Source organism: Psammomys obesus, unplaced genomic scaffold (genome assembly GCF_907164565.1).
Source record: "Psammomys obesus unplaced genomic scaffold, mPsaObe1.curated_primary_1811, whole genome shotgun sequence".
NCBI classification, from domain to species: domain Eukaryota; kingdom Metazoa; phylum Chordata; class Mammalia; order Rodentia; family Muridae; genus Psammomys; species Psammomys obesus.
Window position 1 is genome coordinate 4,747,120 of NW_026591598.1, and position 17,823 is coordinate 4,764,942.

At 52.8% G+C, this 17,823-nt stretch overlaps 1 protein-coding gene across 2 annotated transcripts in view; it reads left to right on the forward strand.

The window, feature by feature from the left end:
- Grik3 (glutamate ionotropic receptor kainate type subunit 3) overlaps positions 1-17,817 on the forward strand; it is a 215,752-nt gene extending 197,935 nt beyond the window's left edge. For both annotated transcript variants that reach the window (XM_055611045.1, XM_055611046.1), the window contains exons 13-16: positions 314-531; positions 10,737-10,959; positions 11,418-11,668; positions 13,734-17,817. In XM_055611045.1, coding sequence (XP_055467020.1) covers positions 314-531; positions 10,737-10,959; positions 11,418-11,668; positions 13,734-13,928 — 887 coding nt within the window. In that variant the 3' untranslated portion in view covers positions 13,929-17,817. The remainder of the gene's footprint in view (positions 1-313; positions 532-10,736; positions 10,960-11,417; positions 11,669-13,733) is intronic.
- Positions 17,818-17,823: the final 6 nt, after the last annotated feature.

The window sequence follows — 17,823 nt, forward strand, 5'->3', positions numbered from 1 at the left end:
GTGTGTGTGTGTGTGTGTGTGTGTGTGTGTGTGTGTGTGTGTGTGTGTATTGTTTGAGAACATCAATTATAAAATACCATCCTGGCTTGTACATACACGAAGGGATGTGTACATTGATCACACACATTGCTCATCCCTCCTCTCAGTTTTTGACTCAATTGTTCTTGAAAGTGGATCCAAGAATATGCATTTGATATTCTGAGGGACTGAAACAGTCTCTCAGCACCTCTGGGAGGATCCACTAATGACCTGACCCAGGGACTGGCACACCCCTGGTCTACACACTGTAAGGTGTTTTCCTCCCTCCTCCCAGGATCTGAACTGATGCCCAAAGCTCTGTCTACTCGGATCATTGGCGGCATCTGGTGGTTCTTCACACTCATCATCATCTCCTCCTACACGGCCAACCTGGCTGCCTTCCTGACCGTGGAGCGCATGGAATCTCCCATCGACTCCGCTGATGACCTGGCCAAACAGACCAAGATAGAGTATGGTGCTGTCAAGGATGGGGCCACCATGACCTTCTTCAAGGTGAGACTCTCTTCTTCCTGGGCTCTGTACTGAGTAGAAAAGGGGAGCTCCGCCCCTCCCTCCCTCTGTCACCGCTCAGAATCCAGGGGCCTAAAACCACAGGACTCAGCCCATCCCTGGTGAAACTTGTGAACTTTAGTGAGTTGTGATGGCATGCCACACAGACTGGTCTCGAGTACTGAAATTTACTGGGGCAAGCACTGTGAATCATTGGAGGAGGATAGAGAGAAAAGAGTGGATAAGGTGGAAGGAGAGAAATGGCCCAGTTCCAGACAGCCCTGGGACCATTGGTACCTTGCTCTTGGCTTGGGGCCTTACTCCATCTCAAAGAGGCTGATGTGGTGTGGATGAGCTTCCCATTTCCAAGAGCGGAGGGCACATCCCCTCCTCTTAGAATACCACTGTCAGAGAAAGTCTCTGTCATCTGCCCACGCGACTGCTTTCACAGGAGCCACGACTCTGTTGCTCCTCTGGCTTTGAAAGTGTTGGCTCAGTTCCACTGCTTTCCCCCTTCTATCACTAGCTGAGGTCAAGGGACTCTGGAGGACCCCAAGAAGCGGTGGGTTCAGTGTGCTTCTAGGTAAATAACCGTAGCTGTAGCCCTGAGCACTCACAGTGGGCCAGACTCTGCCCCTTGCTTGGCCTCTGTTAACCTCCTCAGAACCTATGAGATTAGCACTGTAGTTATTCCCAGTCCACGTGTGGAAACTGAGCCGCTGAAAGATCAGTACATCATCCAAGGAGTCCTATCTGGAGGAGCTGGATCCCAGCTTCATCTGCTTCTCCCCAAAATGTAGGTGCTAAGCCAGCGGGGTTGGGACTGTGTGTCTGAATGCTACAGGGGCCTGTGTCATCAGAAAGGACTGAATACTGGTCATCTCCCCCATCCTGCACCACAGACACGCGCGCACACACAAATGCACAGGTTTGACTCAAGTCAAACCTAGGGTAGAGGCATAATGGGTCTCCTGGGCTGAGGATATAGCTTATCTGATAGAGTGTGCCTATGGTACACAAAGCTCTGAGTCCAGTCCCAGCACAGCAAAGCAGAAAACAAACAATAAAAACTAGCAAACAAACAAAACGGTGTGTATAGTGGTGCATACCTGTAATCTGAGTACCTGGGGGTCGGTGTAGAAGCAGAAGCATCAGAGGCTCAAGGTCATCCTCAGCTACATGGGGTGTGGGAGGCCAGCCTGAGCTACCCATGAGGCCCTGACAGGAGGCAGGGAGAAGAGGGAGAGGTGTGGGGAGAGAGAGAGAGAATTCTAACAAGTTCCCAGTGCTGCTAGAGCTGCAGCTGGGGGTGCTGTGAGCAGGGGTCCTCTAATTACCTCTTGGAAGAGCAGGCTTTGGGAACTGCACAGGTGCGCCGGTCGGCTTATTAATCAGCCGCCCTCTGCCAGTCTGGAAGCCTGAGCATTTCCCTTTACTCGGGGGCTCTGGTTCTTCATCCCGGAGCCTTTGCCTCCTCAGAGACGTCAAGAAATGGACTGAGCCCCAGCAGGGCCTGAGGAAATAAAGAAAGAAGTTAGAGTGGAAAATGCCTTTATCCCAGGGGTGCTGGAGCCCCAGCACTTTCTGCCAGCTCCCTGTGTCTCTCCTGAGGCTGGGGACAGCTACTTATTGAAGAGAAGAGGGAAAGAGGCATTCCCTTGCACACGGCTACTGCCACCAGGAGCTGGTCACAACATCTGCTCTGGGTGGGGTAAGGGAGACAGTGTGTGCTGAGATCAAGGGGAAATAAAAATGTTGTCACATTAGGCACTTGTTGAAACCTCAAGAGTGTGAGCAAGTCTGACAGTATGTACACACATGTATGACGGTTTGTAGAGTAGATGGCATATGTAACTGAGCAGTTTGCTCATCACACGTGACATGCATGAGAGTCTGCCTGCATGTGCACTTGTAGATCCGTGCTTGGACGTGAATGTTTTCCTGTGTGTCTGTGTCTGTATGCTAATGACCAAATGCATGATCACAGTCTGGGAACAGATGTGTATTTATGAGTATACACAAGTGCATGCCAGAGTATCTGTGTGTGTGTGTTTGCACAGACTGTCATCTATTTAAATATCCCTGTGTGTGTGTGTGTGTGTGTGTGTGTGTCTGTGCGCGTACACGCCTGCTCACTCCACTTCCTGTCCTAGGGCCACAGCCCAGCCCTTTGACTACTGGAACTTCTCATGCATTAGGCATGAGCCCGTCTCTAAGCAGGGCTCCCGATCAAAGGGAAGAGGCATAAATAAGCCCAGTGCAGGCTCATCTCGGCTGATTGGCGGCCCCGCCTCCCTCCATGCAGAGATGCTCAGATTGCCTTCCCAGAGCCTGGTCCCAGCTCCCCACTGAGCCTCGGTCCTCAGCATCAAGCAGCCACTGCATGCTCACCCTCCTCCCCTGCAGTGAGGAAGGCAGAGTAGGGGCGCTGCTTCCCGGCCAGGAATATGGAGGTCAAGGGTCCATTAGCCAGAAACAGCAGCTGAGTGTACCCAGGCAGGATCACCCCGATTCCATGCTCTCCTGACACCAATTATTCCTTCTCGGCAGCCGGCCTCGTTGTTCCAGGCATGTGTCCACACTTGACCTGTTTTTCTGCCATTCTCCTCCTAGCAGCCCTAGGGGACAGATGATTGCTAGCCCCTCATGTTACACACAGTGTAGCTCAGAGAGGCTAGCTGCTTGCCTAAGGACACACAGCTAAAGCTGCAGAGCTGGATTTGAACCACTTTGTCCTTTCAATCAGTTTCCCTTAGGATCTCACCACAGCCCTTAGTCGTCTCCCTTGGGGTAGAAAAAAGCCACAGTGGCTTGGGCCGTGCCCGCAGCCCAGCACAGTCTTGGCACACTGTAGTCAAAGGATCAGGGAAGTTGAACATTTGGTGCTGTGGAAGGGATGGAATGGAAAGGTGGCAAAGCCAAGAGGAGCTGGTGCAGGAGGCAGTAGTGAGCAGAGGCACAGAGCAGGCGGCACCCGCCATGCATGCCAAGATTAAAACAAGTTAACTTTGTTTCTGTAGTTGGCGTATCCCTCGTTAGGTGGTACACATGAGGCTGAGGAGATGGCCTGGTCAGTAAGGATCTTAACATGTAAACATGAAGCGTTCATATCCCTTGCACCTATGTAAAAGCTAGGCCTGTTGGCACTCACCTGACACCAAGCATTGGGTGTGGATTGGGTAGATACAGGAGGGCCCTGTGTCTGGCTGGCCAAGACTAGGTGAATCAGTAAAGTTGTATGTTCGATGAGAGACCCTGTCTCAAGAAATAAAGAACAACAGAGAAATATACCAGATATTGGTCTTTAACTTCCACAAGCGTGCATATATGCATGCATGAACATACAGACAAACACATAAGCATTGTAGACACAGTCTAAAATAAATCAGTAAATAAAGCTCCCATGGCTAAGAGTAGAGCATAAGAGAGGGGACAGCAAGAAGGGACGCCAGGCTCTTGGGCCCCAGGCCCCTTGAGCTCAGGCAGCTGCTTGCAGGAAGCTGGGTGTCTAGAGTCTGCCCCTTGGCTCCAAAGCGGGCTTGCTGGGAGAATTGTCAGGGAGCAACAGACATCGCAAACAGCGTCTCCTGTGTTGTCCTCCCTCCGACTTGGAAGATAAAAATTAATTAGGAGATGAAAAAGGAGGCCTTTGAAAGCACTGTTTGGCTGTAAAAAAAAAAAAAATGTGTAGGCAAAAAATGTAAAGAAGGCTGTGGGGGAGGTGAGTTCCTTGCAGGGAAGCTGGGCCGCTTTGAAGGGGGAGAATGTTGGAAGAGATTCTGCAAGGATTGTGGCCTCTGAGTGGTGGAGCTGGGCACTCGCTCGGCACAGTGGGGCTGCTGGGGGAAAACATGGGAGTCTGAAGCCTCAGAAGCCAGGCACCCCAGCCCTGTGCATGGCCAAGCCCTCCCTCTTACAGCCTCAACTGTAGCATCTTACCTGGAAGGGGCGGGGGGGGGGGGAGCTGTCCTGTTTACCCCAAGCCCCAGATGAAGAAGGGGTGCTCCCCCAAGCTGAGGGGCTAATCTCCAGCGCCCTCCCTTCCACTGCCCTCCTTCCCTTCACAGTCTGAGACCTAGCTTGCTGCACAAGCAGGGTGGGAGGGCCAGGCAGCAGCCACTGTAGGTCCAGCCTGGTGCAACCAAGCAGCACCGCTTCAAAATCAGATGCATGGGGATGTGTCCTGAGTGGTGTCTCTGACGGGTGACTCTGAGCAAGTCACTTCACTGCTCCCAGCCCCAAGTTGCATCACCTGGACAAATTAGGTATGATTCTTACCTGTGACAGGTCACCAGAGGACTCGGTGAGCTCCTAGACCTGCAGAGCTCATCAGGGACCAGGAGATATCTTGTCCCCAGAGCCCCCTCCTGAGGCAGGTGACTCAAGCAGAAAGCACCCTCAACTCCTGGACAGTCTGCTCTCTCTTGGTCCGCTGGACTGGACCTGCTGAGCTTTGTGGTAGACTTGGTGCCTCTTACCATGACTGTGTGCCTTTCTACATGAAACAGAGAGGAAACTGGGAGTCCGTTCTTGGAAGGATTCAATCACTGGGAAGGCAGAGGCAGGCAGAGCGCAAGGAGTTCAGGGCTAGCCTGGTCTACATAAAATTCCAGGCCAGTGAGGGCTCTATGGTGAGGCCCTGACTCTAAGACAAAAAGGGGGATTTTAGACGGAGCTTGCAGGAAAAAAAAAAAAAAGCAGGTACAGTCAAGGTTCAAGGATGGCAGAAAAATCACTGAAAAGTCCTAAGCTTCGTAAGACCTCCCTGGACCTCGACTTCCCCTTTTGTGAACTGGGTGTGATGACATCCTCAACTTCACAGAGTTCCTGAGCTGATTAACGAGCAGATTCCTACAGGGTTTTCTGCTCTACAGGAGACAGCCCACGATACTGAGTAGCCTTACAGTTTACTAGTGCAAACTGGTGGCACAGGCCCATCCACCCATAGACACGGTTCCAGGGCCATCCTTTCGCTTGCTTTGATGCAGAAATATTTTTTAGGCTGGTTGTCAGCATTTTGAAATTTAGAGACTTTTGCATTTGAAATATTCACAACTCCAGTCTCTTGAAAATGTGAATAGTCTGGCATCTCCAAGCTGGCACTCCTGCCGAGTGGCTCCTGGAGCACAGAGGCAGTGGCTGGCTCTGCCTTCCCATCCTCCCCAGGCTCTGCCTTCCATTCCTCCCCAGCCTCAAACCATTTCCCATAGTAGGGCTGGTCCTGTTAGCACTTGAGTTTCGTGTGTGTGTGTGTGTGTGTGTGTGTGTGTGTGTGTGAGAGAGAGAGAGAGAGAGAGACTTAAGTGCATGAATGTTTTGTGTATGTGTGTGCAAACATACCTCGGGCATTCTTTCTAAGGCTCCACACACCTCATTTTGAGATAGGGTCTCTTGCTGGCCTGGCACTTGCCAGATAGGCTAGGTGAGGACCAGTGAGCCCCAGAGATCCACCTATCTCTGATTCCCTAGTGCCGGATTATAAGCCATGTACCATCATACCCGAATTGTTATTATTTTTTTTAATGTGGGCTCTGGGCATCAAACTCGGGTCCTTGTGCTTGCAGGGCAAGCTCTTCGCCAACCGAGTCATATCCCCCAGTCCCTTCCCTGTAAGTTTTGAGTCATTTATTTTCCACAACCGCTCTGCACTATGGAGAGATTATTTTCTCTTTCTAAATGGGAAAACTAGGCTTTCGGGAGAATAATAATGACCCCAGCCACATATAGAGCCTTCCAGCCTGGCTTTTGTGTTCATACTGCCCCCCCCGTCCCCAAGCACGCCTTTCCTTTGCTGAGTTTGATGAGAGACAGTGCAGTAGCCATCCCTAAAGGCCCCATTTTACAGACCTGGAAAGTGAGGCTCAGAGGTGTGATGTGACAGAAAGAGCTGGCATTTGAAGACAGGCTGGTGTGACACCAGGGTCAGTGTAGTGGAGGTGACCCCGCTGTGATCTCCATCTGCACCCACAGCCCTCATCACTAGGTGCCCTCCGAAGTAAGCCTGCAGGTCCTCTCGGGACTATAATAGCAGAGGCGGGGCACTCAGAGAGGCCTCCTGGTGCCCACAAAAATAACCCGGGAGACGTGAATGACTGCTCCAGGACCGTTCTGATGGGGCCAAGGATTCCCCATCCTGGGTTGGGGAAGCTAATTAGTCAGGAAAAGGTCTCCTCTTCAGAATGGAAAATACCCAAAGTCTCGCATGGAATCACACCAGAGCTGCCTCTCTCCACACACTCCCTGAGATTTAGTTTCGCTCAAAGCTGATAGATTCGTGTTTATATATGCACATATAGCCCCATATACATTCTCTTGTGCAGAAATGTTAAATTCTCAAGATTAAGTGTCTTCGGTTGGGGAAAATCAATTCACTTCTTTGAGGAGGCTGAAATGGAGAGTCGTGAGCCTGGAAGTTCCTTTCTTGCCAATTTTTCCTGATTTTAAAAAAAAAAAAAAAAAAAAAGCATCTTCATCCTGGCAGATCGCCCTGTGTTGGCTGCTCCAAATGATTCCATTAATTGATTTAGGTGACTGGCTCTGCAGTAATCCTTATTAAGGTTCCCACCAGAGCCAGGACAGATGGATGACTCCAGAGCCATTGGGAGTCCACTCCCCAAGGAGGTAGGCTGCAGCTCAGGCCGGCAGTGGTGAGGAAGCCCACGGAGCTGAGGAGACCTTTGCTTCCTTCTGTATGGTGGACATGGGGGGAAGGGAAGGGTTCGTGGCTGTGCTCCAGAATCACTGAACTATTCAAGGATAAAGCATGATGGGCAGAGACCGTGAGCAGGTGTAACTGAGAGTGGGACCCCAGGTCTGGGTCAAGAACAGTAGGGGACGTCCGAGGGAAGCAGGGTGCAGACTCATGTGACAATAAGCCAAAAGAGGAGGTGAGTTTGGAGGCCCAGAATTGGAAGGTGGAATCGTTGAAATGCATGTTGCAGCCGGCTTCTGCCTGGTGTCACCTCCCATCTTAACTGGCCTGCTCTCTCTGCTGTCCTTTGTTGCTCCTTGAGGGAGCCCCACTCGTGTCTTCCTTAAAGCCTCCAAGAATGTCTGCCTCAGTACAGTCTCCAGGCTCAACTGAATCCCCTGCCTCTATAACAAGTATTTCTGCTGGCCTCCGGCAGAGGCCTTAGATAGGAGGAAAGGGGGGGGGGTAGTCAGGGCAAGGTGGAGCTGAGACAGAATGGTGTTCTGATCACATTCTGAGGCACAGGAAGCAGGGAAGGCTCACAGAAAGGCTCCGGTCGCTTTTCGCCAAGACTAAGAAGCTGTAGGTGACGAGTTTCCTGGGAGAGTAAGTGGGTGTGATGGGTGAGAGGGCAAAAGAGTACATGGGTGGCTAATGGTTAGGTGGGGAAGAGGATGGATAGATGAATATGTGTGTAAGGAACGGAGGTATAAAGAGGTCACAGGTCAGATGAGGAGTCGGACAGTCAGCTGGATATCTAGGATGTAGATCAGTGAGAAGAGGAAAGAGGAGTGGACGCATGCATGGGTAGACTAGTGGAGTGGATAGACAGACGGACTGACAGGTGGCTGCACTGACGGGTGGGCGTGTGGATGGATTGGATTAACAGTGGATGAACTAACAGGTAGATGCATTAGGAGGTAAGAGAGGGTTGATGCCTCATCCAACCCTGGTTCCCACCTCTGTAGAAAATAGTTTGGGAGGCAGGAGGCAGGAGCGTAAGGCAGCTGAGGAGCTGGGGTCTTTGAAGGGAGAAGAGCAGTGAGGTCAGAACAACCAGGATGCAAGCTAGTCTGGGGAGCAGTGCATCTGGCCGGAGTGGAGATGGTTGCATCTGGGGGATTTGATTACAGAAGTAGCTGGAGTTCTTGATTATCCATCTACTCGGCTCTATCAGGAACAGGGCAGCTCTTGGGAACACGCATGTGAGAGTGTATTAGTTATCTGCTGCTTAACAAATTACCCCAAACTTCAGGTCTTAAAACAACATCTGTTACTTGGTGGCTTGTGGTCAGGAACCCAGTGAAGCTCTGAGAGTTCTCTGGCCCAAGGCTCGCCAGAGGGCTGTGAGCCAGCTGTCAGCCAAGGCTGCGGTCATTCTGAGGCATGGCTTCTAAGCCCGTGGCATGGGCACACACTCGGTTCCTCTCACGTCACTGGACTGAGAAAGAGAAGCGCTGTTCCCCGAGAGTTGGCTAGATGCTGTCCTCTGACCCCTGCCTTGGGCATCTCTTCTTAAGGCAGTTCTCAGTGTGACAGGGCCGCCACCACCACCTGGGAGAAGAGCAGAGGAATGCACGTACCATCCTCCCCCTCTGGAGAGTAATCCAAAATCTAGCCAAGAGGTCCAAGCCCACACTAGGGAGGAAGAAGAGGAGACTGAACAAGGGTGTGACTGCTGGGAAGTGGGGGTCATTAGAAGCTTCGAGGTGCCTGGGGAAGGAGTGGGAAGAGCAGGAAGAGGGGCCAAAGAAGCTGGCAGAGGAGAATCTGCATATCAGAAATTATCCGGAAAATGAGAAACATCTGGAGCATCAGAAAAGCCAGAGATGAGAGGATGAGAGTTATCTTTGAGAAAAGAGCTGTTGGCAGGGGGAGGGGGGGCACTTGGAGAGCAGGAGTGCGGTTGGGGGAGTCACTTGGGGATGAGCTGAGGTGGAAAGAAGGCTGGAAGGTGGCAGGGTGTAAAGGCTGTGGAGGTGGGGCGGACGGAGCGTGGAGAACTGGAGAGAGTGAGAGCGTCAGAGCCCTTTGTGCACTGGCTTTGAGGCAACTGAGTTTGCAGGCAGGGGAGTGACTGCAAGGGCTCCATGCCCTGTAGCACTTAGTTGATTCCATCTAGATGGAGTCCAAGGGCTCCTGCTTGCTTCTCTGGCGCTCGCTCCTGGGCTATGGCCTCCTTCCCTGGGGCTTGCTGTGGACGACAACAGCCAGTTTCAGAGGACCCATCCCTTGCCAGAGCCAAGAGGCACCCAAAGAGAAGAAAGTACACATTCCTCTCAGGCTCCCTGCCCCCTTCTGGCAGGCACAGCCTCATTCCCTGCCCTTCCCCCAGGCCTGTGCCAGCCTGTGGGAGTGCACCCATCTTGTCACGTGCACCAGAGCTGGGCTGGGTGCCAATCAGACAGGCTGACGTCACAGAAAGCCACAGCCAGACTTGGAAACAGTCGATACAATGGGGCTCTCAGAACCATCTCTTCCCCTGGGACTAAGGGACTAAGGGTGCAGGGTTGGTCTCTGCTGGGACTAGGCAGCTGGCGTACATTAGGTTCCCAGGGAGGCTCAAGAACACCTAGCACACCCCGACAGCAGGGGACGCTCATGCCTAGCCCTCTCTCCTGGTCCCAAGGACCTCCTTGAATCTTCCTGGGGCAGACAGCAGCCCATCCACCAGGCTTCCCATCCTGCCTATGGTCTCAGGCATGAAGTAGTCGCAGGGACCTGATGACCACTGCTCCCAGGATCCTTGCCGTCCCCTCTGCCTGCAGTTCTCATTGTGCCTCTCTCAGTACTGAGAGCGGACCCAGAACCCTGCTTCAGTCCTCTCCTGACGCAGAGTACATAAAGAGAACCAGCTTTGCCGGAAGTGAAAGTGGGGAGTCAAAGTCCGGAGCTTTGCCTTCATTTGTGCCCCCTAGTGGTTGCTGGGCTACAATGCATCTGTGTGGGTAGGCACATGGATTGTCTCCAGAGGGTACGGATTTGAAGCCTGCTATTTCTTCCCTGGATAGCCTTGGGTGAATTGTTTAAGTGTTTCAGCTTCCCCATCTGCAAAATGGGGGCTAGTGACACTTTTTATGATTTCTGTGGGGGATCATCAAGTTCTTACAGATAAGGCCCTATCAGATATTGGAGAACACTCATTTTGAAGAAGTCAGTCTGAGAGCCGAGACTGCAGGTAGATTGGCAGAGCGCCCGCCTCAAACCTGCCTCAAAACGTAATTAATTGATTCCAAAGACCATTTGTTTTGGACTACGGCAAAAGTCCACGGCTACTGGGGAGTGGGCCAGAGCTGAACCTCAGCTTTAGCGCCTTCCAGCTGTGCGTGCCATCACCTCAGTTTCTACTCGTGCAATGGCAGTGCATCCCACCTACAGAGTACACCCAGCTCCCCTACCCTACGGAGTATTCACAGTGTTGGATGGCTGGAGCCAGGCTGAGTGACCAAAGGGAGTGGAGCATGGGGGGAGGGGCTCCGTGACTTTGGTTTAAGCACTCTCATCCCTTGCCACCCAGAAATCCAAGATCTCTACCTTTGAGAAGATGTGGGCCTTCATGAGCAGCAAGCCCTCGGCGCTGGTGAAGAACAACGAGGAGGGCATCCAGCGGACGCTCACAGCCGACTACGCTCTGCTCATGGAGTCCACTACCATAGAGTACATTACACAAAGGAACTGCAACCTCACCCAGATCGGGGGCCTCATCGACTCCAAGGGCTATGGCATCGGCACGCCCATGGGTGAGCGGGGCGCAAGGAGAGGGGTGTAGTGTAGATGGAGGATCCCGGGCCCCTCCACCCTCCTCTCACGGGCGCACGGTCCCCAGGATCGTTCCACTGGACCTGGAAAGATGGTGTTTCCTCAGGCGGGAGCAGAGGGGTGGAGACCCAGCTGGCCTTGAGCAGTGAGAACTGGGACAGCTTCCCCTTACCCTCTCCCTGTTGATGCAGCCCACATACTCAGGGCCTCCTCGGGCCACACCCAGTGCATGAGGCCTCCCTACCAAGATACCTTTCCTGGACTTGGAAGGGGGCCTTGGTGAGCGGAGTCCTTGCTTTAAGCTGGCGGAGGCATAGTCACGGAAGCTCTAGTAAACTGTCGTGTGTGTGTGTGTGTGTGTGTGTGTGTGTGTGTGTGTCCTGCCCCCCCCCCCCCCCCCCCCGCCCCGCTCACTGACTGGCCCCTGCCCTCTCCACAGGCTCCCCCTACCGGGACAAAATCACCATCGCCATTCTACAGCTGCAGGAGGAAGACAAGCTGCACATCATGAAGGAGAAGTGGTGGCGAGGCAGCGGGTGCCCCGAGGAGGAGAACAAGGAGGCCAGCGCCCTGGGCATCCAGAAGATTGGTGGCATCTTCATCGTCCTGGCCGCCGGCTTAGTACTGTCCGTGTTGGTGGCAGTGGGCGAATTTATATACAAACTCCGCAAGACAGCGGAGCGGGAGCAGGTGAGGTCCTGGAGGAGGCTGCGTTGGACAGGGAAGGAAGGCAAGGACAAGACTAAGCTGGTTTCATCCTCCCGAGGGCATGCGCTCTGGTCTCACCTCACCATCCCGTCTGCCACCCTGCATCCCACCCTCCAGAATCAGCCATTCATTGTCCTGACAGCTCATGTTTTCCCATCACCCCTGCTCCACTCCATCCCAGGCCAGTGTGTGCAGCCAAACTATGCCCCGGCCTCCGCGGTCATGCCCCAGGCTCCACTCCTTCCCTTCTACCTCTGGACGCCTCCTTGCCTCCTGCCCACTCGGCTTCCTAAGCCTCCACCCTTTCTCTTCACGCTGGCCTGCCCCCTAGGCTGACATCCCAACCTCCAGTGCTTTCTGCCCGCATTTCTCCACTGCCATCTACAAGTTCCACAGCAGCCACTGCCGTGTTTCAGACTTAATTCAAACCGTGTCAGCTCCCTTCCTAAACCCCCAGGGTAATTGTTGAAGCTGGGTGACGGAGGCACTGGGGTTCATTATATTGTACAGCCTGCTCTTGCATATATCGGGAAATTTCCATAATAAAAAGTTTAAAAAAGCAAAGTTCTGAGGGATGGCCCAAGTGTGCAAACAGTAAAGCTAGTCTTCCCCTGCCTGATTAATTCAAGCGTGGTCGGGGCAGGAGCTTCGGGTCCCGTGGCAAATTAGAAGCATGGAGAGAGGGTTTTAAGTGCTAATACCCTGGCCTCACTCCCAGAGACTCTGTTTTAATTGGCCCATGGTAGAGCCTCGCTCTGGAGTGTGCAGAAGGCCCACGGGGTGATTTAAGCCTGCACCTGAGCCAAGAGCCTTTGGGCAAAGGAATCGCCACTACCGGTGGAAGTTCAAAAGCGTCCAGGCTGAGTGTGGTTGACAGGAGCCTGCCGCTGGGTCACGTATGGAGGGCCCATTGCAATCAGTGCCTGATAGATCCGTCAAAATGAGCTGGAGTTGTTTAACAACCAGCAAGGCTAAGTCAATCGAGAGAAGGGAGAGACGGCCCTGGCTGTGCGAGTTAGCCACTGCCTTAGAGAAGCCTGAACAGGTACGGTCCCAGGAGACCACTCCACAGGAAACAGTCTTTGAAATCAGTTGCGGTGCTGACTAGCAGTTGTCTGAAGTGGTCAAGGATATGGATTATTTTATTCAAGGGGATGTTTGTCTAAGTGTGAACCACAACATAAAATACCTAAATGTCTAACAGGGGATGGTTAAAATTTATGATACATTCAAAAAGAATAGATGCCAGGATCTTTAGGGATCCCTGTTAAGACTGAACTGAATTCTAAATGGCAGGCTCTTTCCCATCCCCCTCTCTCATCTTCCCTTTTGAGTCCATGACACACCCAGCAAGTTTCTTCCTCAGGACCTTTACACTTGCTGCTTCACCTACCTGGAGGACACTGCTAGATTTTAAGCTATGCCATCTCCTTAACTAGCCTTTCCTAGCCCTCATTCCTTACACTCTTCTCTTCCACATCATAACTTTAGCCCCTTGGAGTTGTTTTGTTTCATTTCATGTGCTTTAGTGTTTTGGCTGCTTATGTCTGTGTGAGGGTGTTGGAGCCCCTGGAACTGGAGTTACAAATAATTGTGAGCTGCCCTGTGGGTACCGAGAATTGAATCCATGTCCTCTAAAAGAGAAGCCAGTGCTCTTAACCACTGAGCCATCTCTCCAGCCCCATGGCTTTGGCTGGAGGACTGACTTACTCACATGCTTACTCTCCAGCTCTAACTCCAGGCCAGGCCTAGTGTGTGTGGGGGGGAGGGGCTGGATTCATGAGGACAAAACTTTAGAGTCTAGGGGAACCTTCAAGAGGTTCGTAAGAGCCCCTCGGGCTCTGTGCGCATGCCATGTGGGCTGCTGTGGGCTCCTCTGTGAGACAGAGTCGAAGCCACCGCCTCTCCCCCTTAGTCTAGAGAGAAGTTTCCAGTCCTCTCGCTGGGGCTCAAGAAGTTGGTGGCACGTAGGTGAGGCCCAGGTGGCCTCGGTGTGGGGTCAGGAGAAGGAGAGGGTCTGTCTTACTCTGCCTTTGTCCCTCCCCAGCGCTCCTTCTGCAGCACAGTGGCTGATGAGATCCGCTTCTCCCTCACCTGCCAACGCCGTCTCAAGCACAAGCCACAGCCTCCTATGATGGTCAAGACGGATGCGGTCATCAACATGCACACCTTTAACGACCGAAGGCTCCCAGGCAAGGACAGCATGAGCTGCAGCACCTCGCTCGCCCCTGTCTTCCCCTAGACACGGGTACAGCGGGGACTTCAGGCCCGGTCCACGCAGAGGAAGGCAAAGGAGACCCGAAGGGACATCCTCATCTCATGCTGGCCTTGGGGGTGGAGCTGCTGCCCAAATCCAGCCGTGAACCCTCAGCTCTTATCTACCAGGAAACCCGTGGGCCCCCAGGGCCAGCTGCTTGGGCTTCATCTCCTCTTGTCTTTTCTATGGCTTTCTGAAGCTGTGAAGGCCAGCGGAAGCACATGCCTCTCAGGCTCCACCCACCACTCCTCTCTTCTCCATAGCCGGGTATTTCTGCCATGGCTCTGCACAGGCCTCAGAATACAGAAGATGGCTCTTATACCCCCTCCTTTCCCTCAAGCCCAGGACTTCTAGCACGCAGCCTCAAGAGCAGAGATTCCAACTTTGAACCTTTTAAGGATGTTCTAACGAGGCTGCCAGAGTGAGCCCAAAGGCAGCCATCCCTACGTGGGCAGAAGCAAAGCTTCAGCCCTTAAGAGCTATTCACCTGGGTCTGGTCTTCTTAACTTGGCTTTGCCCACAGCAGCAGCAGTCCCCTGGAGACATGAAAAGCAGCGTGGACAGGAGGGGTGAGGACAGCGTGGGAGAGGAGAACACACAGACGGAGGCTGCAGTCTCAGATGCTTGAGGTCAGTGTCCCAAGACGCCAGTGTGTAGAAAGTCTCCAGGAATGTGAATGAGGTAGCAACCACAGAAAATTCTTCTCCACTTCTGCACAAAGAAGCCTCCCCCCCCTCACAAGGAACGTCCAAAGACTCAATTGACATTGGAAGGCCAGCGGAAGAACTACAGATTCTATCAAAATCCAACAGGCCCTTGAACCAGAAGACCACCTTTGCTGGTAAATAAGCCAGCATTCAGGACCCTGGGTTCTCCAATCTCATTGGCAATTGATTCCCTGTCCCTGACCATTTGAATTTGACCTCCCTCTGCCATCCTGAAAAGAGAAGAGCAGCCTCAACTGAAGTGCGAGCCAAGTCATACCTCCTCAAAAGAGGGGTCGGTGTCCCCCTGCACAGACTAACTTTGGGGTAGATGGGAGAAGCCAGGGGGGACCCAAAGAACCCTCTAGAGAAAGAAAGCTTTCAGGAGTGGGATGTGAGACCTCTGGAGGCCCCCCTAGAATAGGGAAGGAGAAGCTGCCTCCTGGAAAATTAACCAAAGACCCAACACAGAGACACAAGGCCACCCTGGCCCCTGTCTCTTATCTGGAGCAGCTATGGTCTTAGGGTACTGGCAGGGAGGAACCCTAGAGGAGAAACCAGGGAGGAGACAGCCAAGGGGTTGTGAGCAGATGGCCTGTGTTTCCATCTCTGGAGATTTAAAGTCGTAGGAAAGATTCAGATGTGAGGGGTTAGGCAAAAAGTGTCCTTACAGAGAGTGTGACAGGGCCATGAGGGCCCTCACAGCTAAGGGTAGAAGCCAGTCTCCGAGCAGGGACCAGGATGGGCGATATGGGTTGAGAACTGAGAACTGGGGACACCAGTCATCCACACTCACTTTATCCTGGTGCTGCTGGGCATGGGCAAGCTTGGAAGAGCTACATCCAGATCCCAAGTCCTCTCAGCAGAGGTGAAGGAACCCCTTCAGCCAAGCTGTCCCCTCCCCCGATGGGCACATGTGACTAATCCCGTCATGCTGGTTCTCAGGAGCTCTGTCTGTCTGTCTGCACTGAAGGAAGTAAGAGAGGGATGACCCACAGCCAAGGCCAGTGCATGCAATGATAGGAAAAGCCATGCTGGCAGGAGGGGGGAGCATGCTATGTCTGTGTGTTTGACTTTGTGTGTGTGAGTTTTGGAGGCTGGATTAAGGAGAGATATGGGTATATAAGATAGTCAATAGCAGGCAATAATAGGGGCCTCCTTTGGGCCCTCGGTGGTGTGTGTGTGTGTGTGTGTGTGTGTGTGTGTGTGTGTGTGTGTGTGTAATGAGTGAAATGGAGAGGAAGGAGCTCAATCAGGACCAGCAACAGAGCCTCATCTATGTAAAAACAGGAGAAGCCATGTTGAGATGGGGTTCTGGTGAGTACATGTATGGATGCAAGCATGTGTCCCTGTGTGTGCGTGTGTGTGTGTGTGTGTGTGTGTGTGTGTGTGTGTGTGTTTATGTGTGTGTACTGAATAGCAGAGGATGGGTTACAGAGCAGGATACAACCTGCAGCATAGCCAAATACTTAAAAAAGGAGAAGCCATGTCATCAGAGGTCCTTGTGTGAGCGTGTGTATGTGCACGCACACGCTGATGTGCAGGCTTGTGTGGCCTGAAGGCAGCAGAGGAGGGTGGACCAGATTGCTGTGCCCCATGGAGGATGCGTGCTGTGCATGAGGAGTGGTGAAAATGGAGTGTGAGTGAGTGTGTGTGAGAGAGGACAGGAAAGAGAAAGAGTGAGTGTATATGTGTGTGCTGAGAGCATACTCATACCCGTGTATGTGCAGACATGTATCTGAGTTCCGGTTCGCATCCTGAGTTGAAGCAGCAGGGCAAGCAGGGAGGCAGGATAGCAGGGTTTGTTTGCATGCCTGTTATGGGAGGGATGCTTTGCCACAGCTTTCCTGAGGCTCCGTGGGACGATGCACAGACACACAGCCTCCTTAGGCTCACAACTGGTGATGCCTTCTCCTCTGCTGTTCACAGAGTGTCCTGTTGGGAGGGAAAAAAACATTCCTTTTCTTTCTTTCTTTTCCTTTTTTTTTTAATCAACCCTGCTGACAGGTTTCGAGTGAAACCATTCTCCAATCTGTTCTCATCCACTGTAGTCACTAACCGCTGTCTTATGTTGTCTGGTACGGTTTTCTAACACACACCCACATCCGTGTTCATATCACACATGTGCTTTTGTGCATGACACTGCAGGAGTGTCATGTTCTTCTGAGGCTATGCACATATGTAGACTGTGATGGGAGAAGGAATGGGACATGGTTAGTGGGAAGGATGTTTCTAAAGGTAATGAACGCTGGGTGAAGGCACCGGGATGGTTTATAGACTCATTCGAGGCAGAGGGCTGGCCCTGCTGTAGGATCTCCCGTTCCAATTGAGCCTTATGTTCAGAAGCGTGGCTAATGCTGGCCCTCTTGCGGAAGTCCTGTGTTTGTCCTAGAGACCGGCCCAGTGCGAAGCACCCTGGAGGCCACCCTTCCCGGCTGAGCTGTGTCTTTCCTGGGGTAGGGAAAGGACTAAAGAGGGAGGCAGCTCATTCAAGTGGAAACCTGTCCTAATTCCCTGAGGGGTGTGCAGAGCTGGGGCCAGAGCACACAGAGGCACTGAGAGGCGATGGGAATCACAAAGGCTGGTTTGGATGGAGGAGATAAGGCATGCCTGAGCAGGTGCCTGGCTGGCTGGCTCTGTCTGACTCTATGGGCCAGCCCCGGAGGGAAGAGCACCTCATGCCATCATGTCTGGGTCTAAGCTCCACCTGCAAATAACGAGCCCAAAGGAAGGGCAGCACCCACCCTGTCCAGGCTCTGGGGGGCTTTTGCCATGGCCTCCTTCTGCCTCTATCCTGGCCTGCGTGTGGGTTCTCTGCTGTGGACAGATGATGAAAGCTGAGCACTCTGGGTGCTCAGGTGGCTCTTGTCTGCAGATGTCTTACAAGAGGGAACATGTGGTATTGGCGGGCAAGTTGGGCTAAGAATCACTGAGGTAGGAGACGCCCCTCCTCAGCCTGGACTGTGGCTCAGCTGGAAGAGCATTTTCTGGGTTCTGTCCTTATAGCATGCAATGGGGGAGGGGCAAACAGACAAAACGTCTCCTTGAGAGAGCAGAAGTCAGACCAGGCCCCCGTTCACTAAGAACCGTCTGTCCCTTCAGACCCACCTTCTTCTGTGGTCCAGGGAGAGCTAAAGGTGCACCTGCTGCTGCTGCTTCATGCCACACGAGATCAT